This window comes from Myotis daubentonii, chromosome 10 (genome assembly GCF_963259705.1).
Source record: "Myotis daubentonii chromosome 10, mMyoDau2.1, whole genome shotgun sequence".
Lineage (NCBI taxonomy): Eukaryota > Metazoa > Chordata > Mammalia > Chiroptera > Vespertilionidae > Myotis > Myotis daubentonii.
The window spans coordinates 2,634,764-2,657,877 of record NC_081849.1 but is presented as its reverse complement, the minus strand read 5'-3'; the positions used below and the strand labels follow the sequence as shown (position 1 = coordinate 2,657,877).

The 23,114-nt window shown below is 49.1% G+C and overlaps 1 protein-coding gene across 2 annotated transcripts in view; it reads right to left on the bottom strand.

Moving 5' to 3' along the window:
* ESYT2 (extended synaptotagmin 2) overlaps window positions 1-23,114 on the bottom strand; it is an 83,480-nt gene continuing 60,366 nt past the window's right edge. Inside the window, exons 14-23 of one of the 2 annotated variants that reach the window (XM_059711312.1) lie at window positions 22,983-23,045; window positions 19,361-19,435; window positions 18,545-18,631; window positions 13,567-13,716; window positions 10,171-10,556; window positions 7,422-7,520; window positions 4,111-4,242; window positions 2,392-2,497; window positions 1,337-1,386; window positions 1-1,250 (exon numbers count right to left, since the gene is read on the bottom strand). In XM_059711312.1, coding sequence (XP_059567295.1) covers window positions 1,205-1,250; window positions 1,337-1,386; window positions 2,392-2,497; window positions 4,111-4,242; window positions 7,422-7,520; window positions 10,171-10,556; window positions 13,567-13,716; window positions 18,545-18,631; window positions 19,361-19,435; window positions 22,983-23,045 — 1,194 coding nt within the window. In that variant the 3' untranslated portion in view covers window positions 1-1,204. The remainder of the gene's footprint in view (window positions 1,251-1,336; window positions 1,387-2,391; window positions 2,498-4,110; window positions 4,243-7,421; window positions 7,521-10,170; window positions 10,557-13,566; window positions 13,717-18,544; window positions 18,632-19,360; window positions 19,436-22,982; window positions 23,046-23,114) is intronic. The other variant, XM_059711313.1, reaches the window with a different exon arrangement.

Sequence of the window (23,114 nt, the reverse complement as noted above, 5' to 3'; positions counted from 1 at the left end):
TTCAGGATATAAAACATGCTTTTAATAATCTAAGAAGAAAAATATATTCCAAAATAATTGTGTCACAATATTCCAATATTGAGGTCAGTCATGGCATGAAGTAAGGAGACCAGGAAATGGTGATTCTCATCCAAGCACCGCTGTGCTGACACCCTGGCTGCGGCCCGTCAGAGCAGAATGGAGCCGAGGACCAGCTCAGACCTCTGTCCTGCGCGATGTCACACCGACGAACGATGAACCAGTGATCGGCTTTTAATGCAATTTCCTATCTCCTCACCCCGATTTACCTCGCAACCTTTATGGTGACAACATAAGCTTGTCTTTCTTTGCAGGCTGAGAAAACCCACAAAGCTCATGATAGACTATTTCACAATGACCTAACAGCTAACACTGAAAATTTGTATTATATTTTAGAAAAAGTATAATTGTGTTTATGTGCACTATTTCATGAATAAGTTACAACAAGCAATTAAAAAAAAACTTGACATTTTCATAGGTGTAAGAAGTTTCAAATTAGGACACTATGATTAATGAACCGTGATAATTCTCTTAATAGTCTATGCAACTTAGATATATAACATTTTTTCTTATAAACACTTCAACCAACTTCTCAATAACACATTTTACAGTTATGAAAGTTAATTTTTTGAATACTTTCTTTCACTGATTATGGATAGAGATATACAAATATTTAATAATCTTTCAGCTTTTCTTTTAAAAAAGAAACAGCGCAAAATAAGTCACTGAGAACTTTTCTTGCAAAGACAAAAATGATTATTTGTCATAAGAATTTAATAAGACTTAGAAGAAAAAATATATATTTCCTTAAACCATTTTTTTCTGAATTCAAACCAGTTTATAGAGATTATAAAAAATAGAGTCTATGTACATGGCACAGTGTGCCTCAGTGACACACAAAACAAGGTAACGACGAAGCATATACACACCTGCCTCCTGGACACAGCCCAGCACAACACCGCAGTGACTACGTCCTATTGTACACAGTGATAACTGCTGAAATACTACAGGAAGTCAGACATACAAAAGTTAACAGTAACGTTGGCCAAATATGATTAAAATGTCCACGTTATATAAAACGATAAGCGAAGAACATGAAGTATAAAAATAGCACTGGCGTGTGGGGAAGGCGCCTTCCGAGCACGCAGGGTGGCAGATACCTGGGGAGCTCCCTGACCAGCGTGGCCTACGTCACCACATGGGGTCTCGTCCCGTCTTCTGTGAGGTCATACCTGAGGGCACAGGAAGCGACAGACAGGTCAGGGTGGCGGACTTAGTCAGTCAGTCTATCAGTTGTGGCCTGTGAAAGGACACTCACCACTGGGTCCAGCCTTTGGCGAGCTCTTCAGACGCCAGAGCAACCAACACCTGTGGGTAAGGGAGTGTGTCAGAGGTGGGGGCGTTCCCTCGGACCCGCACCTCTGCTCTCGCCCATCTCCCTGTCTCATCAGCACTGTGTGCTCCTATAGTGTGAGTCTCTCACCTTTCAGTGTGCTTCACCCCGGATGGTGGGTCCTATCCAAGAGTCTGCCTTATCCACCCGTCTAACATTAGGTTATTAGGAAACCTCAGGGGAGATCCTTTGCGGGGACAGAGGTTCACGGCCAGTGAAGGCACTAAAGTTGATGTGCACTGGCCGCAAATGGCACCTACAATTCAAAACTTCTCTTCCCTAACTTATTTCTGTGTACATTATTAAAGAATGTACATTCTTATGCAACAATTACATGTGGATATGGACAAAGACTAAAAGAAATTCAAAGGGCGCTAGCCAGTTTGGCTCAGCGGATAGCACATCGGCCTGTGGACTAAAGGGTCCCGGATTCGATTCCGGTCAAGGGCACGTGCCTCGGTTGCAGGGTCCTCCTCGGCCCAGGCCCTGGTTGGGGCATATGCAGGAGGCAACCAATCGATGTGTCTCTCTCATATCGATATTTCTGTCTTTCCCTCTCTCTCCCCCTCTCTCTAAAAATCAATGGAAAAATATCCTCAGGTAAGGATTAAAAAAAAAAATTCAAAGAAATAAAGCCAATTATTTGTTAGGAAAACCACAGCTGGTTAGTCAGGAGGTAGAACTGGAAGAGAATGTGTTCCCTTTGGGTTTGCTTTCACTGTGATACTTGAAAAAATATTTTTAAAATAACCTTTTCTTCAACTATAAGTTCATGGTATTACTATGACTAATAAGCCAATAACATGAATGCGTAAAAACAGAATCAGTTAAACTGTCTTCACAATGTACTGACATCTTAGCTGACGCAGTCTTCCTGTTCTACTATTAGCCACAGAGCACGCTCCCCCCGCCTACCTATGTACTATGGTCTACCAGACGCAGGGGGGGCTCAAGTCTCACAGGGGTCCGCTCAGACTTACTTTGCCAAGAAGCCCTTTGTCTTTGGACAGGAAGCCGCCACTGTTCTTCACGGCGACGTCCAGCGTTCTCCGCTGCACTTCCGGTAGCGAGACGCTGAACTCAAAGCTGACAGAGAAAGAGGCCTTCCCTCAATTTCTCCATCATCTTGCTGCAGTTTCCCGTAACTGAGCATGACACTCCTGCCTACGAGACCACTCCAAATGTCACATTTCTTATTATAAAACAGGGTTCTTGTGCTGGATGTTTGGGGCCTGCATTTCATAAAAACACAAAATCAAAGTATTTTCCCGGGTTTAGGGGTGGGCAAACTTTTTGACTCGAGGGCCACAATGGGTTCTTCCGACCGGAGGGCCGGAACAAAAGCATGGATGGAGTGTTTGTGTGAACTAATATAAATTCAAAGTAAACATCATTACATAAAAGGGTACGGTCTTTTTTTTTTTTTAGTTTTATTCATTTCAAACGGGCCGGATCCGGCCCGCGGGCCGTAGTTTGCCCACGGCTGGTTTAGAACGTAAGAGAAGATTCTGGCCTGCAGCTCCCACGCACAAGGTGGGCAGCTAGGATGTGGGATCACAGATGTTATATTCGACTCAACAGCTAAGGCCAGGCTCCCTCTCCCTAAAGCCTAAAGGAGAGCAACTTCTAAGCCTCGTGGGGGGCTGAAGGCAGAGGCCGCAAACTAAAATCCTTCAGGGAGGCAGGTCCTCGAAGCGGTGTGTGTGGTTCGCATGCGGCAGGGTCTCTGGCAAGGACGTAGCCGGGACGTGGCCGGTGCTGCCACGCAGCCACGGCAGCTAGAGACCCAAAGCTGCACGTGGATCTCAAATTCTTTGCTGCCGTGGAGTAAGAACACTGACAAATGCAAGGTGCCCACATCAGGATTTGGTGTGTTCCTGTCAGTAAAAATATGATGTGTCTAGTACAGTGGTTGGCAAACTGCGGCTTGGCAAACCGTGCTTGCGAGCCACATGCGGCTCTTTGGCCCCTTGAGTGTGGCTCTTCCACAGAATGCCGACTTCTGCGCATGGGCCACGAAGTTTCAATCGCACTGTATGTGCGCGCCCGCATGTGGTATTTTGTGGAAGAGCCACACTCAAGGGGCCAAAGAGCCGCATGTGGCTCGCGAGCCACAGTTTGCTGACCACGGGTCTAGTACCTTTAAAGGGGAAGTGTAAACTGAATTAGCAGACATCAATACCATGCAATCTTATTTCCCCAAATGCTGGTGGTTTGAGCTACAGGACTGTTGAGTAAGACACCAAACTTGCAGATGGAGACTCTTTAAGTGCCTGAGCACCTCTCAGGAGCGGCCATGTCAGACTGACCACGGAAGCAGATAGGAGCCTCTGGTAAGCCAGACCATGAAAGAGATTTGCAAATCTGAAACAATTATGCCATTCTTTTCACTTTTAAAATTGTTTTGGAGACTGGTTGTTTTCATAAGATTGTTATATTTTAAGATGTTATAGAGGTTTATTATTTTGAGAAATATATGCATTTTAATATTCTCAGCTTTGATGTATAACTCAGTTCTTTATCTAATCACTCGTCTCGCCATCCATGTTCACAAGTTGTCACTTCTGCATGAAATTCAGAGTACTCACGCCTACTAATCCGAGTTTCCACTTCTCAGTGCCAGGTGGGCACCACTGCTTTGTCACCGGGAGGCCCTCCTAACTTACCCCCGCACCCGCCCAGGTGAGTGAAGTCCATACCTCTGATCAAACACGGGGTTCAGTGTTTTCTTGGACACATGTGTTTTTCTCCTCCCTGACCTCCTCTTGTCTGGCAACAAATACATGCGGACGTAGGGGTCAGAGCCGTCTTCAGAGAAGGCAATGAGGTTTCTTGTAAAACAAACCAAAGAACAGCAGGCATTATACTCTAGGAAGATGACAATTAGCATCACATCATACTTTCTACAGCAGGTCCTCGAGGACTGTTGTTCTGTTAAGTTCCCGAGAAAAAGTTCCCTCAGTAGAACTGTGTGGAGCTTGCACTGTGTCCTATAAGTTTTCTACGGGGACTCTGGTTTCTTCCAATACCCCAAAGATGTGCACAAGAGGTGAGTGGCCTAACGTGTCTGAGTGAGACAGGTGCCGGTGTGAGTGGCCTCTCTAACGTGTCTGAGTGAGACAGGTGCCGGCGTGAGTGGCCTCTCTAACGTGTCTGAGTGAGACAGGTGCCGGCGTGAGTGGCCTCTCTAACGTGACTGAGACAGGTGCCGGTGTGAGTGGCCTCTCTAACGTGACTGAGTGAGACAGGTGCCGGTGTGAGTGGCCTCTCTAACGTGTCTGAGTGAGCACAGGTGCCGGCGTGAGTGGCCTCTCTAACGTGTCTGAGTGAGCACAGGTGCCGGTGTGAGTGGCCTCTCTAACGTGTCTGAGTGAGACAGGTGCCGGTGTGAGTGGCCTCTCTAACGTGTCTGAGTGAGACAGGTGCCGGCGTGAGTGGCCTCTAACGTGTCTGAGTGAGACAGGTGCCGGCGTGAGTGGCCTCTAACGTGTCTGAGTGAGACAAGTGCCGGCCTGAGTGGCCTCTCTAACGTGTCTGAGTGAGACAGGTGCCGGCGTGAGTGGCCTCTAACGTGTCTGAGTGAGACAGGTGCCGGTGTGAGTGGCCTCTCTAACGTGACTGAGTGAGACAGGTGCCGGTGTGAGTGGCCTCTCTAACGTGTCTGAGTGAGACAGGTGCCGGCCTGAGTGGCCTCTCTAACGTGTCTGAGAGAGACAGGTGCCGGCACGAGTGGCCTCTCTAACGTGTCTGAGTGAGACAGGTGCTGGCATGAGTGGCCTCTCTAACGTGTCTGAGTGAGACAGGTGCCGGCGTGAGTGGCCTCTCTAACGTGACTGAGAGAGACAGGTGCCGGCGCGAGTGGCCTCTAACGTGTCTGAGAGAGACAGGTGCCAGCGTGAGTGGCCTCTAACGTGTCTGAGTGAGACAAGTGCCGGCCTGAGTGGCCTCTCTAACGTGTCTGAGTGAGACAGGTGCCGGCGCGAGTGGCCTCTCTAACGTGACTGAGAGAGACAGGTGCCGGCGCGAGTGGCCTCTCTAACGTGTCTGAGTGAGCACAGGTGCCGGTGTGAGTGGCCTCTCTAACGTGACTGAGAGAGACAGGTGCCGGCGCGAGTGGCCTCTCTAACGTGACTGAGAGAGACAGGTGCCGGCGCGAGTGGCCTCTCTAACGTGTCTGAGTGAGCACAGGTGCAGGTGTGAGTGGCCTCTCTAACGTGACTGAGTGAGACAGGTGCCGGTGTGAGTGGCCTCTCTAACGTGTCTGAGTGAGCACAGGTGCCGGTGTGAGTGGCCTCTCTAACGTGACTGAGAGAGACAGGTGCCGGCGTGAGTGGCCTCTCTAATGTGTCTGAGTGAGACAGGTGCCGGCGTGAGTGGCCTCTCTAATGTGTCTGAGTGAGCACAGGTGCAGGTGTGAGTGGCCTCTCTAACGTGACTGAGACAGGTGCCGGTGTGAGTGGCCTCTCTAACGTGACTGAGTGAGACAGGTGCCGGTGTGAGTGGCCTCTCTAACGTGTCTGAGTGAGCACAGGTGCAGGTGTGAGTGGCCTCTCTAACGTGACTGAGACAGGTGCCGGTGTGAGTGGCCTCTCTAACGTGACTGAGTGAGACAGGTGCCGGTGTGAGTGGCCTCTCTAACGTGTCTGAGTGAGCACAGGTGCCGGCGTGAGTGGCCTCTCTAACGTGTCTGAGTGAGCACAGGTGCCGGTGTGAGTGGCCTCTCTAACGTGACTGAGTGAGACAGGTGCCGGTGTGAGTGGCCTCTCTAACGTGTCTGAGTGAGACAGGTGCCGGCGTGAGTGGCCTCTAACGTGTCTGAGTGAGACAGGTGCCGGCGTGAGTGGCCTCTAACGTGTCTGAGTGAGACAAGTGCCGGCCTGAGTGGCCTCTCTAACGTGTCTGAGTGAGACAGGTGCCGGTGCGAGTGGCCTCTCTAACGTATCTGAGTGAGCACAGGTGCCGGCATGAGTGGCCTCTCTAACGTATCTGAGTGAGCACAGGTGCAGGTGTGAGTGGCTCCCAGATGGAGGGGCATCCTGCTCAGGATTGGTGCCCACCTGTGTCCTGAGCTGCAAGGAAAGGCAATGTGGTCACTCATGACCTGAAACTGGAATAAGCGGGCTGGGAAATTAATGATCTCACTTGTTTTTATTCATCTTTTGTAAATGTGTGTAGAGCTCACATTTATCTCAATGCTTCCTAGAAGTGTTTTGGGTCTTTGTTTAGAACTTCGGTGATGTTTTTAAGACCAGCAATAAGCCACAGGAACTTGACTGTTGTTTGTATCGATTGTATGCAGCCTCTTCACCTTATCCACTTACTGACAGACCTGAGGATCTAGGCAGGGACTGGGCTGGCGTCCTCTAACCCAGCTCCTGGCTGTGTTTCCCAGTGGTGATCTCAGTAGGAGAACACAGAAGGTGCTGAACACTATGCACTGAGCTGAACTCCACAGCGATACAGTCATGTTCCTAATGTCACTAATTTTATTCTTCTGTTTCTAACAGCTTTTTAAGAATCAAATATTTATGTAAACACACTTATATCACAACTACGACAGAGACAGGCAAGTCACATAAATAGCTCCCGACCATCATCATTAATCACACTGTCACCTCACATCACACCCCTTCCTGACGGGGGAAAGGCAAGCCAAGCCCCTCGGTGCCCAGGTCTCCTGGAAAGACTACGGCAAAACTGGCCATGGCCCACCAATTGCTAGGTCCTCTGAATTTAAGTTTACTCCTGGAAATGTAGCCCTCAAAGAACACTTCAATAAAAGAAAATACATTCATTGTTGAGTGTACTCATTATTTAGACCATCTAAACACCCACAGCAGGGAGTAGCAACGTACCCACAGTTCCAGGGTGTGTTGCCAAGCAACCCAGTGGTTATGAATGTTTAGGAAGCAATACTGAGAAGGAAGAAGGAATAAACACCGGGCACAGGAGGTCCAACTGCGAGCACTGGGAGGCCCCGGAGGGAGGCCCCCAAGGGAGCGCCGCTCACCTGCAGGCGTGCACGACCACCACCAGCTTGTTCCTCTGCGAGCTGTGCCGGATTGTCAGCTGAATCTGCCCCAGGGGAGACTGTCCCAGCGTCGTCCCACTGAGGAAACAAAGCGGGAAGTCACAGCTCTGCCCGGACCTTATACTCCCCAAGTCACCGCTCCGACTCGGTAGGAAAGCCAAGCTCACTCATGCAGACTAGAGGACACAACCGACCCTGAGGACAAATCAACCAGTCAAATCCTGCTCAGCTGAGGTTCACATAACTTCATAATTCAAAACTGAGAGCTTTTTCATTTAAGGTCCAAAGTAAAAGGAGACACGGTCGTCTCCTAATTACAAACCCCGATGCTGTGGCCTCTGGGCCTGTCACTGCCCACATCTACGCATCCTTTCTCAGAGCCCCATAATCCTGGCTCTGATGTTCACCGACAGGGCATCGGTGACATCACAACACCCCCTCCATTTCTGCTTCTCAAGGCCAAAGCACAGATTCTAAGGCAACCAATGACTGCCTGGCTCAGGGTCCCCCAAGACCAGCTCCGGTGAAAAAGTGGTTTCTTATTTAAAACTAGAGGCCCGGTGCACAAAAATTTGTGCACTCGGGGTTGGGAGAGGAGGTCCCTCAGCCTGGCCTGTGCCCTCTCACAGTCTGGGACCCATCAGGAGATAAGGACCTGCTGGCTTAGGCCTGCTCCCGGGTGGCAGAGGGCAGGCCCAATCCCTAGGTGCAGCCCCTGGTCGGGCTCAGAGCAGGGCCAATTGGGGAGTTGGGGCACCACCCCCTGTCATGCACAGAGCAGGGCGGATTGGGAGGTTGCGATGCCACCCTCAGTCACGCTCAGGGTAGGGCCGATTCGGGGGTTGGGGCACCGCCCCCTGTCACACTCAAGGCAGGGTCCATAGGGAGGTTGCAGCGCCACTCCTGTCATGCACAGAGCAGGGCCCATCAGGGGGGCTGGGGCTCTGTACCCTGTCACACACAGAGCAGGGCCGATCAGAGGGTTGGGGCTCTGCACCCTGTCACACTGATCCCGGTGCTGGGAGGCCTCGCTGCTCTGCTGATCCCAGGGCCAGGACGCCTCTCGGCTCCCCTGATCCCTGGCCTGGAGGCCTCTCGGCTGCTGATAACCATGGCCTGTAGGCCTCTCGGCTCCGCTGATAACTGGGGCCTGGAGGCCTCTCGGCTCCGCTGATCTCTAGCCAGGAGGACTCTCGGCTGCTGATAACCTGGCTGGGAGGCCTCTCGGCTCTGCTGATCATGGGTCCGGGAGGCCTCTGGGCTCCGCTGATCACCGGGACTGGGAGGCCTCTCGGCTCTGCTGATCACCTGGACTCCGCTGATCACCTGGGCTGGGAGGCCTCTCGGATCCGCTGATCACCGGGGCCGGGAGGCCTCTCGGCTCCGCTGATCACTGGGGCCGGGAGGCCTCTAGGCTCCGCTGATCACCTGGGCCGGGAGGCCTCTCGGCTCCGCTGATCACCGGGGCCGGGAGGCCTCTCGACTCCGCTGATCACCGGGGCCGGGAGGCCTCTCGGCTCCGCTGATCACCTGGGCTGGGAGGCCTCTCGGCTCCGCTGATCACCTGGGCTGGGAGGCCTCTCGGCTCCGCTGATCACCTGGGCTGGGAGGCCTCTCGACTCCACTGATCGCGGGGCCGGGCGGCCTCTCGGCTCGGATGATAACCGGGGCTGGGGGGCCTCTAGGCTCTGCTGATCGCGGGGCTGGGCTGACTCTCGCCTCCCTGATTGCGTGGCTGGGCCGACTCTGGCCTCCGCTGATCATGGGGCCTGGAGGCCTCTCGACTCCGCTGATCCCAGGCCCTGAGGCCTCTCTGCCCTGCTGCTTCAGGGCTGTTTGGCTTCGCTCTGCTTGGAGCCTGAGTATGCAAATTAACCGCCATCTTTTAGCTTCTATAATTGAAACATTGTATCTTTTGGAGTTGTTGCTTCAGGAGCTCAGAGCCCCGCAGCTGAGGGGATCCTTGACTTTCTCCATCGCTGGGGCAACCAAGCCTCCTATTCTCAGCTGCCTGGCTGCCAGCCGCCATCTTGGCTGACAGTTAATTTGCATATCTCGCTGATTAGCCAATGAAAAAGGTATCGGTCGTACGCCAATTACCATTTTTCTCTTTTATTAGTATAGGATTTTATTTCCTTTTAGAGCAAGAGAAGGAGAGGGACTGATTTCTTTTTTCAAAAATAGTGGAGGTGAGAAGGTGCGAAGGAGACCAGTGCACTGAGTATGTCACAGGTCACACATGTGCCTGCGTCCCGACACCAAGAACACATGCTTCACCTCCAAGGCAACTTCCTTCCTTCCACTGAGGGGACAAGACTACCATCTGAAGCTGTGGTGCCTGCAGACTGTTTTTCCTCCTTATCTAGGAATCGTGGGTTTAAGTAAGAAATCAAAAGCGACGGGGACCAGCAGTGGGCGCTGAGCAAACCGGAACGAATAGAGCCTGCTCCCACTGTCGGGCAGCTCAGCCCTGGACCCGCCTTCCTGCCCTGAGGGCAGCAGCACTAGAGCCTCTGCAGCTCAGGGGACCCGCGACCCCATCGCCATCTAACCGTTAATGAGCCGAAGGGAGGCCTGGAAAACGGCAGGCTTCCCTTTGACAGGGTGCCGGCCCTGAGCCCCTTAGCTGCTGAGACAGCCTCACAGCACATGGGCGTGCGCTGCCTGGGCGAGAGCGAGAGCGAGGGCGAGAGCGAGAGCGAGAGCGAGAGCGAGAGCGTCTCCTCACTTCTCCAGCTGCCGCAGCCTCTGCCGAAGCTCCTGCGTGGCGATGGGCAGCGATATGTCCGAGGCTATGCTGGGGGTGGGCTCCTTGATGAAGACGTGGCTGGGGGAGCCGGTGCTGCCGCCATGGAGGCTAGAGGCGCTTCTGCCCAGGTCTCGAGGCCCCTGAGGGCTGGTCTCCGCAGGCTGGGCTCTGTCCTCCGCGCTGGACTTCGCACCGCCTCCAAGGACTGGAGTGGACGGGGCTGGGCTGCTGTCCCCAGTGCCTGGTGACATGGACACCTGAGACCTGACAGATACTTTTCTCCCTCCTTTGGAAACTGAGGGTCGCTTTACTTGAGCTGAGTGCTGGTGGTCTGGAGACCTGTCTTGCTTTTCGAGGTGGAGTACCTAGAGGTGGAAATAAACAAGTTAAAATCAGTGACACTGGTAATAGCCTGATACATGAACGCTTTAGATCTATTCACTTGCCAATTCATTTATAACTTAGCATAAAACAATATGGACAATCTGGTCTACCTGTTCACCTGTTCTGTTATTAAAGTAATACGATGTTACAGAAAGCTTTAAAAAACAAAGTTTAAGTGGTCAAAGTATCACTTCTATGATGTACACATCATTTCTGTGTATTCTCTTCAGCCTCTTCCATTTGCACAAATTTCTGCACAGTTGTGGGTGATGTTATCACTGGAAGAGCCTGAGTGGCTGCCCTGCACTGCCTGGTCCCTCGTCCTACCCAGGTGGAATAGTCTCACCTCCATCAGCAACCCTGGGGAAGGATGAGAGTCACGGACACCTCTACCCAGCAAAATTACCCCAAATTCCTAGCATCGATGGGGGAGCAGCCCATGCCCACATTCACTTTGCTAGTTTTTAATATTTACTTTTTTTTTTTTAATCCTCACCCGAGGATATTTTTCCATGGATTTGTAGAGAGAGTGGAAGAGAGAGGGAAAGACAGAGAGAAACACTGATGTGAGAGAAACAAATCAATTGGTTGCCTCTTGCACGAGTCCTGACCATGGCCTAGGCCGGGGAGGACTCTGCAACCGAGGTATGCGCCCTTGACCAAAATCAAACCCGGGACCTTTAGGTCCACAGGTCGACATTCTATCCACTGAGCCAAACTGGGCTTAATATTTACTTTTAACATACACAACAGTCCACTGAGCAGAGTTAGACTCCATACACTCCTGCATTCTGCGGTCACTGTGATGGCTAGAAGTTTTTTTCCTGCTTTTACAAAGTAAAGCTGCAGCAGCCAGCTTCATATTCATGGTCTCCCCACACTGTGCATTTTAACTGAAAGTCCGATTTCCAGGGGCTCTGGCCCCAGGGCTCTGTGACCTATGGCCTGGAGACACTGTCAGGAGAGGCTGTGCCCACCAGGTCCTGACTGGGACCACGGAGCACATTCCACAGCACCCCACACACCAAGTTTGTCTTAATTCCTTAAAAAGGTGGTTCTCCATTTTAATTTGCATTTTTAAAATTAGTGAGTTTCAGCATTCTCTCAGGTTTGCCAGTTTTATTTTTAATACTTCCTTAGGTGCTTACAAATGAATTATTATCTTTTTGGACAAAAAATTTGGGGTAATTTCTACCATCTTGTAGAATTTTATTAAATTCTCTTCTGAATGACTATTGAAGATTTAATCTTAGCAGAAAACTCTGCTGACCCCGATAGCACACTTTCTGGGCCAAAGTGTAAAACGCGGTCAACTGCACCCGCCTGAGGCGAATGGACCCTGGGCTGCTCAAGCCTCCAGGACACTCTGCTTCTGTTGGCAGTCGGGCCAGGCCTCCATCATCTCCCTGAGTTCCCACATGGCAGTGTTATCCATGCTCCCCTGTGCCATGTCCACGTCCACCCTGTCCTGAGCTCTGTGGCTGTCACCGTGATCACCGTCCACCCTGTCCTGAGCCCTGTGGCTGTCACCGTGATCACCGTCCACCCTGTCCTGAGCTCTGTGGCTGTCACCGTGATCACCGTCCACCTTGTCCTGAGCCCTGTGGCTGTCACCGTGATCACCGTCCACCCTGTCCTGAGCCCTGTGGCTGTCACCGTGATCGCCGTCCACCCTGTCCTGAGCCCTGTGGCTGTCACCGTGATCGCCGTCCACCCTGTCCTGAGCCCTGTGGCTGTCACCGTGATCACCGTCCACCCTGTCCTGAGCCCTGTGGCTGTCACCGTGATCACCGTCCACCCTGTCCTGAGCTCTGTGGCTGTCACCGTGATCACCGTCCACCCTGTCCTGAGCTCTGTGGCTGTCACCGTGATCACCGTCCACCCTGTCCTGAGCTCTGTGGCTGTCACCGTGATCACCGTCCACCTTGTCCTGAGCTCTGTGGCTGTCACCGTGATCACCGTCCACCCTGTCCTGAGCTCTGTGGCTGTCACCGTGATCACCGTCCACCCTGTCCTGAGCCCTGTGGCTGTCACCGTGATCACCGTCCACCCTGTCCTGAGCCCTGTGGCTGTCACCGTGATCGCCGTCCACCCTGTCCTGAGCCCTGTGGCTGTCACCGTGATCACCGTCCACCCTGTCCTGAGCTCTGTGGCTGTCACCGTGATCACCGTCCACCTTGTCCTGAGCCCTGTGGCTGTCACCGTGATCACCGTCCACCCTGTCCTGAGCCCTGTGGCTGTCACCGTGATCACCGTCTACCTTGTCCTGAGCCCTGTGGCTGTCACCGTGATCACCGTCCACCCTGTCCTGAGCTCTGTGGCTGTCACCGTGATCACCGTCCACCCTGTCCTGAGCCCTGTGGCTGTCACTGTGATCACCGTCCACCCTGTCCTGAGCCCTGTGGCTGTCACCGTGATCACCGTCCACCCTGTCCTGAGCCCTGTGGCTGTCACCGTGATCACCGTCCACCTTGTCCTGAGCCCTGTGGCTGTCACCGTGATCACCGTCCACCCTGTCCTGAGCTCTGTGGCTGTCACTGTGATCACCGTCCACCCTGTCCTGAGCCCTGTGGCTGTCACCGTGATCACCGTCCACCCTGTCCTGAGCCCTGTGGCTGTCACCGTGATCACCGTCCACCTTGTCCTGAGCCCTGTGGCTGTCACCGTGATCACCGTCCACCCTGTCCTGAGCCCTGTGGCTGTCACCGTGATCACCGTCCACCCTGTCCTGAGCCCTGTGGCTGTCACCGTGATCACTGTCCACCCTGTCCTGAGCCCTGTGGCTGTCACCGTGATCACCGTCCACCCTGTCCTGAGCCCCATGGCTGTCACCGTGATCACCATCTACTTTGTCCTGAGCCCCGTGGCTGTCACCATGTCCACCTTGTCCTGAGCCCTGTGGCTGTACTGTCCACTGTGGAACAGCACCTGAGAGCTTTGCCATGGTAGCCTGTGCCGTGCACCCCGTGCTCCCCTGGGAGACTACAGTACCCTGAGGGCGACCTTCATCTTCAGAGTGCTGTTTGGACCTGAGTTACTGAGCTGGAATCGCTGGTTCATGGTCATGTCATCGCTGGCGAGAAGACGGCTGAGTGGGATCTTCAGGTTCCCCAGGCAACACTGATGCTGTTCATCTTTGACCTGGAAACACACCACAGAACACACTGACCTCCGCGGGTAAAGACACAACGTAGAAAGGTCCCAATCCAGTCTTTAAAACACACTTCAACCATCTCCTCAGGCAGTGTTTCCTCAAATGCTAACAGAAAGCCTCCTTGGGAAGACAGGGCACCTTGGGATGAGGGGTGCTGCGCTGCATCTGCGCCCCGTGTCTGTCACCTCCTCATCACACGTTTGTGAGCAAAAAAGGACGCCAAGGTTAGGAGTCCGCTAGGAGAGCCTCTAGTTACGAGGCAGCAATCTGAACAAACCCAGACAGAAAGAAGCGTCTCAAACCCCGTGAAATGATGGCCGTGCACATTTGTATAAAGTGTCGGGTTTGACGATGACACCTGTTTATGGAGGAAAAATTTCTCGGCGTCTTTTAAGCCTTCTCTGTCCAAAATCTACACATTTGTCCAGAGCAGGGGGGTCCTCAACCTGCGGCCCGCGGGCCACAGGCAAACACAAATACTGTATTTGCTCCCGTTTGTTTTTTTACTTCAAAATAAGATATGTGCAGCGTGCATAGGAATGTGTTCATAGTTTTTTTTAAACGATAGTCCGGCCCTCCTACGGGCTGAGGGACAGTGAACTGGCCCCTGTTTAAAAAGTTGGAGGACCCCTGGTTTAGAAAATTGATAGTATCTCCTTTAAATGCAGGGCAACTCCTGCCTCCTGAGCGATGCTCTGCGGCATTCTGCAACAGGAATGGCTCCTGCTAGACTGCTGTCACACAAAACAGTTCATAACCAAACAGAGGAAGAGCTTTCACAGGCTACATGAGACGGTCAAAGAAGTTATCTAAGATGAAAACCTAGATGCCTGATTGCTAGTTTCTTTATAACGTGTAATCCAAAAGCTTTTTTATTTTTTAAATGTGTTTTTATTGATTTTTATAGAGAAAGGAAAAGGGGGAGAGAGAAACATTGACTTGTTGCCTACGACATGCACCCTAACTGGGGATCGATCCCGTAACCTGGGCATGTGCCCTGACCAGGAATCAAACCGGTGACCTTTCGGTGTACGGGATGATGCCCAATCAACTGAACCACACTGGTCAGGGCTAAAAGCATTTTTAAAAGAAATAACTGTGGCCTGGCTGGTGTGGCTCAGTGGTTGAGCGTTGAGCTATGAATCAGGAGGTCATGGTTTGATTCCTGGGGCAAATACCTAGGTTGTAGGCTCAATCCCTAGTAGGGGGCATGCAGGAGGCAGCCAATCAATGATTCTCTCTTATCATTGATGTTTCCACCTCTCTCTCCCATCCTCTCTGAAATCAATAAAAATAGTTTTTAAAAAAGAAATAATTGTGATGTTGTTTACTGAACTTTAAAAGCTGTTTTTTAAAATTCAAGATCCAGTAAATACAGATTGTTTTAAGCATGGTGTAACTTATGAAGGAAAAAGGAGCTAAACAAATACAAAAATTAGCTAGACAGATACATGTTGTATAAAAGGGAATGTGGCCCTAGCTGGTTTGGCTCAGTGGATGGACTGAAGGGTCCCGGGTTCGATTCCGGTCAAGGGCACATGCCTGGGTTGCAGGCTCGATCCCCAGTAAGGGGCGTGCAGGAGGCAGCCGATCCATGATTCTCTCTCATTACTAATGTTTCTCTCTCTCTCCCCCGCCTCTTCCTTTCTCTCTGAAATCAAGAAAAATATAACAAAAATAAATAAAACCTCTCTTCTATAAAAAAAAAGGGGGGGGAATTTGAAAACATAAAACACGCAGAGAACAATGAACACGGCAGTGACCAGGCACTCTGTGGGGGAGACGTGAGGCCCCCAGAGCAGGACATGACCCTCGGGCCTCAGGTCTCAGGGGCTGAGGAACCCATCAGAGCAGCACAAGAGAAAGAGCAAACAGAGGCCCTTCAACTTCTCAAAGCCTGAATGTTGGAAAGGAGGCCTTGCAAAAAGAAACATGGGAACCAGCATAGCTGAGTCTGGGTATTTGTGTGCCCGCCCCTCGGATGACTGTGCAAGCTGGGTGAGCCACTGTCCTTTACGCTAAGGTGAGGTGAGAGGACGGACACAGCCCGGGGCTGCAGGCGGGATCCAAGGAGCACCCGCCAGCTCCTCCTGAGGATGTCATTGCTGGAGGTGATTTCTGCTCGGGCATGATGGGGTAACAGGAACCGATTTACCACCCCACCTCAGCTTAAAAACAAGTGAGGTGAGCCTGACAACTGACCTGGGCACGGCCTAGAGCAGTGATTCCCAAAGTGGGCGCTACTGCCCCCTGGTGGGCGCTGCAGTGATGGGGGGGGGGCGGTGATGGCCACAGGTGCATTTGTTTTAACTTTTTTTGTTCTGAGTTCAAAAAATAGTTTCATAATTTCAAACTTCAATGTTTCTAATTTACACCTTTCTTTACTATATTTTACAAAAAAGGTAGAAACATTAATACATATATCTTTCTGTTTAATTGCTATTAAAATTAAAAAAAATAATAATTTCCAGGGGGCGCTGAGTAATATTTTTTCTGGAAAGGGGGCGGTAGGCCAAATAAGTTTGGGAACCACTGGCCTAGAGAGTCCAGGCCATGGTGCTTGGATGGGGATCCCACAGAGGCCAGCGGTCCCCCTGTGTTGAGGACACAGGGAGAAGCAGTCATAGAGCAGGAGGTGCCAGAGGGGGGGGAGCCCCAGAGAGCTGGAGGCCCCGAGGACCCCTGCATCTCAGCCAATGGGCACATGCGAGGGAGCAACCACAGGAGGACGCAAGCCCAGGAGGAGCAGAGGACAATCCCAGAGCACATGGGGCTGCAGAAAACCTGGTGACGTGTGGGGCATCAGATTAGGGCCCCCAGATCCCAAGGCTAGAGGCTGTCGGGCTGCCTAATAAAGCTCCAAGTATTCCCAAGTACCTTCCCTCCAGATGAGAATAGAGCTCCAAAATATTTAAAGACACACTAAGCCCGCACACAAACATGTACAATTACCAGGCAACCAAAGAAGCAGTCACATCTGATCCACAGATCCAGCAACCACACAGACAATGGGATTGTGACATGCACAGAAGCTGTCACCCTCAGGCTACACACACGCAGGAAGGCAGAGGAAAGACATGGAAAACTAAAGATCCAAACGCAGCTTCCAAGACGAACACCGGGAAGGCCACAACACACAGGATGGGGCTGACAGGTGAGACATTGGAGGGGAAACATGGGAGAGGGAATGTTCAGGCTCCTCATCAGAAACAGTGTGAGAGGGCAGAAAGTGGAAGAAAAACAGGTAGCCAAAATGCTGTATCTTGTGAAAATATGAAGGCGAAACAGACTTTGCAGACACACAGAACTGGAAGAGCCCATTGACCGGCCCTGCAGGAACAGTGACAGGGCCTGAGTAGAAGGGAAATTGCTTCTGCTGGAACAGAGCAAGAACCGGAGTGGCAAATACGTGGCTAAATAGGAAAAACTACTTCCTAGATTTCTAGAAAGCTCTTTAAAATATAATTGACTGTTTAAGGCAAAAATAATAAAATATATTCTGGGAGAGTGGAAACAGAAGCACGCCCTGGAAGGTCCTTGTACCTCTAGAGGCCAGTGTGCGGAACAGAGGGGCCGGAACCCTAGAGCTATCACTAACCCACGCAACACCAAGCACAGAGCTACAGCTGATAAACCAAAAAGGAGGTAAAGTGCAGTCATACAAAATGCTCACTCCCAAAGAAATCAGATTAAAAAAGCCAAAGATAACAAATGGGCAAATAGCATGGTAGCAGATTTAAATCCAACCACATCAACAATAACTGTATGCTGTCTATAAGACATCACCTTTAAATATAAATTACAAATAGGTTTAAAAAAAGATGAAAAAAATAAGCATGTTAACTTCAATAAAAAGAAAGATGGGATAGCTATACTAATATCAAGCAGTCGATTACAGAGTAAAGAATATCATTTAATTGAACCGTAAAGGAAATTTTTATAATGATAAAGGAATCAACTCGTCAGGTGGGCGTTATAATTCTGCACAGACTCTTGGAAAAATAAAGAGGAGAGCAAACCTCCCAACTCTTTCTACAATCATCATCCTGATCCATAAGCCGGAGAAACAAAATCATAGATCAGTGTCCTTCTGGACTCAGGTGCAAACATTCTTAACAACATTTTACCAAATTAAATAGAATCCATAAGAAGGATACAACGTGATGACCAAGTGAACTCATCCCCTAAGAAAGGTTTGCTGTGAGGTTCCCGAATGTTAAATCTTGAAAACCAAATAAAGGTGTGCATTACTTAACGTCTGAAAGTCACCATATTTACAAACTTGGGAAAGCTAGATGACACCTCAGCAGTTGCAGAGAAGCCTCTGATAAAATTCCACGTTCACTGTGACAAAACTCTCAGCAATCTAGTGGCAGGAGAAGGAAACGCCCTAAGACTTCAGGCTTCGTGCTGAAGGTCTAAGGCTCCCCTGGACCGCGGAGGCAGAGGGGGCTCCTCACACGGAGGCCCGAGGCCGGAAGGGCGAGGCAAGACAGGGAGGCAGAGGCAGCGGGTTGGAAACACAGAAGCAGACGTGTCTTTCTTAGCAGACGACACGACTCCCTGTGCAGAAGGCAATCCTGAGGTATCCTCAAAAGTACTATGGAACTAGTAAGTTCAGCAGGGCTGACAATATGATGCCAACGTACAAAATCAACTGCATTTCTAGATACCAGTAACATTCAATCAACAGTCCAAAGTTAAAAAAAAATTACTGATTATGGTGATGGATCCATAAATTATACACTTTAAATATGTGCAGTTCATTGCATGTTAATTATATTTCAATAAATCTTTTAAGAATGCAAATAATACCTCAACTTCAAGGTCTTGGCGCTTCGGATTGTGAATGAAGAAAGTGAAGTTTTCCTCCCACACAGGTTCATTGGTTTTGTACCGAATCTGAAAGAAATATCCCCCAATCAGCTCTTAGCTCTGTGGCTCCTTTCTGTGTTTATCAGTTTATGTGTTTGGAAGCTAGGGATGACTTTAATTAACTCCAAGACACATACTTACTGAGCACGTGCTGTTACGTATCAGCTGTGGAAAGTACTCAAAAGACAGTCCCAAGCTTTTAGAGTGTGCCGGGCAGCGCCCCAGAGCCCCCAGCCGTGTGCCCTCCCAGTGGCCAAGGCCCCCCTGTGTGGCTTGGCCCTCCTTGGGCTCCCGTGGGCTGCACAGCTCTGCATTCAGGAAGCCTCTCTAACGAACTGTGAGCAGGTGAGTGTGAACAAAGGCCTGTAACTTTAAACAGTTCCTGAAATGCTTCTCTCGCATCAGGAAAGTGGGACCTACTGCAGCAACGGCGACGTCCTCTCAACAACTCCCGACAGAATTGCATTTGTTACATTTTAAACAAAATATTTATAGAACATTCAAAGAAAACTTTCACCTATCCATGAAATCAACCAAAGCATATTCATGATATTTTTAATGTTGTTTTTTAAAGTGAACAATATATTTGTTACCAAATTAAGTAGCTAGTAATCTATGAAATGACTGATTTGAGAAAAAAGAAAGATATGGAAAATGGGGGTCTCAACACCTGCACCATCCCCTGACGCAGGTCACCACCTGACAGGCGAGAGTGGCAGTGGCGTCACAGGAAGTGGTCAACACACAAGGCCTTACCTTGCTCTCCTGGGCCTTGTGACCAACTGACATCTGCACCAGTGGGTTGGGGTTGCTGTTTATTTTCTTCCCAGACTATCCAAAAACAAAAAAGACAAAATCAGTAACAAATCCCCTGAAAGAGGCTGTTGATCATGAAACAATTGGCTACACTAAGTCATTGCTATTTGCTTCTGAGACTGCAGTTTACAGGGACTGTGTGGGAGTAACTGGGAAAGAATCACTAAGCACAACCCAAACTATAACTGTATCCACCGTAAAATACACCAGGAGTTCTGTTTACACTTTTTAAGGGTTAAGTCTTTTAGTTTTAGAGCAAACTACTTTGAAAACATGAAATTTTCTGACTATCTTTATTGATAATTCCAGCTCTCAAAACTTATTTGACCGGGATAACAAAATAAATAAAGTGAAATTAATGAATACAAAAACATGAGCAAGGACAAATATAAAAGAGTATATAATCCAGCCCGGCCAGTGTGGCTCAGTGGTTGAACATTGACCTATGAATCTAGAGGCCACAGTTCAATTCCCAGTGTGGGGCATGCAAGAGGAGGCAGCTGATCAATGATTCTCTCTCATCATTGATGTTTCTATCTCTCTCCTCCTCTCTGAAATCAATAAAAATAGATATTTTTTAAAAAGAGTATATAGCCCTAGCCAGTTTAGCTCAGTGCATAGGGTGTTGGCCTGTGGACTGAAGGGTCCTGGGTTTGATTCCGGTCAAGGGCACATGCCCAGGTTGCAAGCTTGATCCCCAGTGAGGGACGTGCAGGAGACAGCCTATCAATGATTTTCTCTCATCATTGATGTTTCTATCTCTCTCTCCCTCTTCCTTCCTCTCTGAAATCAACAAAAATATATATTTAAAAAAAAGAGTATGTAATGCAGAACAGTTCTCTAGTTGGAACAATAAAAATACTACAAAGTGTCAGAAACATGTTTTCACATTTTAAACTTAGTATCTTCTGTTCAAACATGTAGCTATCAGATATCAAGTCTCACTGGCCAGCACCTAAGTAATTTTGACTGGAAGAATAAACAGCAATCTAGAATTGCATTAAATTAAGCAGTATGAATATAATTTTAAAAATTGTAAGAAGCATATATTTTAGCTGATAGAAGAAAACATAGTAAAACACAACTATATGGGACATGAGGTTTATTTATAACTTAGTCTCACAGAAGATTCAATTAAGTATCTGTTAGTGGAAATTAATTAGATCACAAAAATGTTTTTAGTTAAACAATTTTAAAGTCAATCCACAACACTGCAGCAAAGATAAAAATAAGCATCAAATTCATGATTATTGGAATAAAATATTACTAGCCCACACCTACTGCGATAATCTATTTTCTGGTTCATCTTTTTGATGGGAATGAATTCTGTAAAACGAAATAAATACTGTTAAACAATTCAAAAGCTACAGGCTACCGTGGGAGAGACGCCGCTTGCCCCCTAAGTCCACTCTCCCTCTTCCCTGGATGACAGAACCTGGCGTGTGAGCTGGGCGCAGGCCTCGGCAAACGAAGCTTCTACTTCTGAGCCTCCCTTGCAGTCAGGTGTGGCAGGGGCAGTCTGGCCTGAAAAGGGGTGGCATCTCCCCCCTTCCCAGGGACCCCTTTTGGATGGAGGTAGTGAGCAGCGGACCCCAGCCAGACTCTGGGATGCTGGAGGGACGTTACCTCTTCTTGCTGAAACTACAACTTCTCCTGAATCTGCCTCAGAAGCTGAGTGTATTAACTAATATACTTACTTCATCTTTGAAAAAGTAGCCATTCATTCCTGAAAACTTATAATATTTATAAGGCTTTTTTTTAAACTTTCTACTTTGAAAGCAATGAAACTCACAATTGCTGACTTTATGTGCCTGCTTTTGGGGAAATCGAGGTGTTGGGGGAATGGATACTTCCTTGGCCCACTTAGCTTGCTTCCGTTTTCCTTCTGTGCGTGCATGTGTGTGACATGGTGGAAATCTGTGTATCCTAAGCCTAAAAAGTCTTTAATAAGTATGAAATAAAGACTAACAAACCTTTACTGACATGTTTTCTTTCTTTGTGGTACATAAAGTAATGATGTATCTTAAAATAAATGACATTTTAGATTCCAAATCACTAAGTTTTCTACTATGATTCCACATTCGGCACAACTCAGAGACACAGATATCATGAAGCTAAGTCACGACTTCCCTGACCTTACAGCTCAATTCCTTACCCCTTGATTAGTGAGACCCACAGTTCATCTAGTTGAACCCTGGTTCTCAGTTCTATAAAATGGGCATGATGCCATTTCCAGAAGCTAGCTGTTAGGCGTAAATGAGGTGAAGTAATAACAATTAAAATGAACATATTGGACAAGCTGCATGGAATCCTTTCCATGCATGATCTCATTTAACGTACTCACTACTCCAGCACAGAAGACACTGTCACTTCCGTCCTATAAATTATTAATTCATGCTGGACTCCAACCCAAGCCATCTTCAGTTCTCAGCTTTGTTCCAACCATAACACAGAAATGGGAGGAAAGCCTGTTGATACACTCCTTACAGTGTTTTAGGGGCAGAGTTTCAACTACTGCGAACAAGGTGCAGCAAGGACTTAATAAAAGCTACATCAAAGCGGGCTTTATCTGCCCTGGCCAGCCTGGCTCAGTGGATAGAGCATCGACCTGTGGACCGAAGGGCCCCAGGTTTGATTCCGGTCAAGGGCACGTACCTCGGTTGCAGGCTCCTCCCCAGCCTGGGCCCTGGTCAGGGCACGCGTATAGGAGGCAACCAATCGATGTGTTTCTCTCATATCGGTATTTCTCTCTGTCTTTCCCTCTCTCTTCCACTCTCTCTAAAAATCAGTGGAAAAATACCCTCGGGTGAGGATCAAAAAACAAAACAAAAACGGCTTTATTAGCGTTTCCCACTTTTGAAATTTAACTTATCCTCCAGGTGAAACTGATTTAAAAACATTCCTGATTCCTTTATGTGGAATTTTCTTAAAATAATTACATTTAAACTCTCCCCTCAAATATTTAAGTCTAGAATGTTCAAAGAAATCAAAGAAAAAATAATAAAACATCGTAAGTCATAGAAAACGTTAACAATTTAGCCAGAAAATACATGTGCCTGGTGTTTTAGGGAGTGGAGCTCAGTTTTCAATGTCCGTCACTGAATGAAAGGTAAAGCTTCCGCAAAGACTGGCCCCGGCCACAGCGCCGGGCGCTCCAGGTCACCCGCGGAGCCGCCTGACTCAGCAGAGGGGAAGAGGTGATGTGTAAACAGACAGCCACGGTGACAGGGGCACCTGCCAACCAGGTCTGAAGACGGGGTCAGATTTTAGACAGAACTTCTAGTTCATCATTTTCACAAATTCAAATCCAACTGAAACAGGTCATTTAAAACCACCTTAGATATTGCTACCTAAGGTCAACAAGACAATGTCTAATTTATCATACTGGAACTTATAAAATTTTTCTTCAGAGCTGACTTAAATTCTCTACTAATTCTTGGTCAACAAAAGTAGGCTCTCTCTAACGACCACTAATTACTAATTAGTAATACACCACGAGGGTTGAGGCATCATCTCTTTCAATATGTCTTCATGAACTTTCAAAGGGAAGCCATTTGTTTACCTTTAAAGCTTTCTGAACTGCAGTCTTCTTCAAGACACCGGGGTTACACCCTAACGGGTTACTCTTTCCCGCAGAAGATGAACACACCAAGGGTTAATCACACATGCAATGAGGAGATTATGGAAGGTTAAC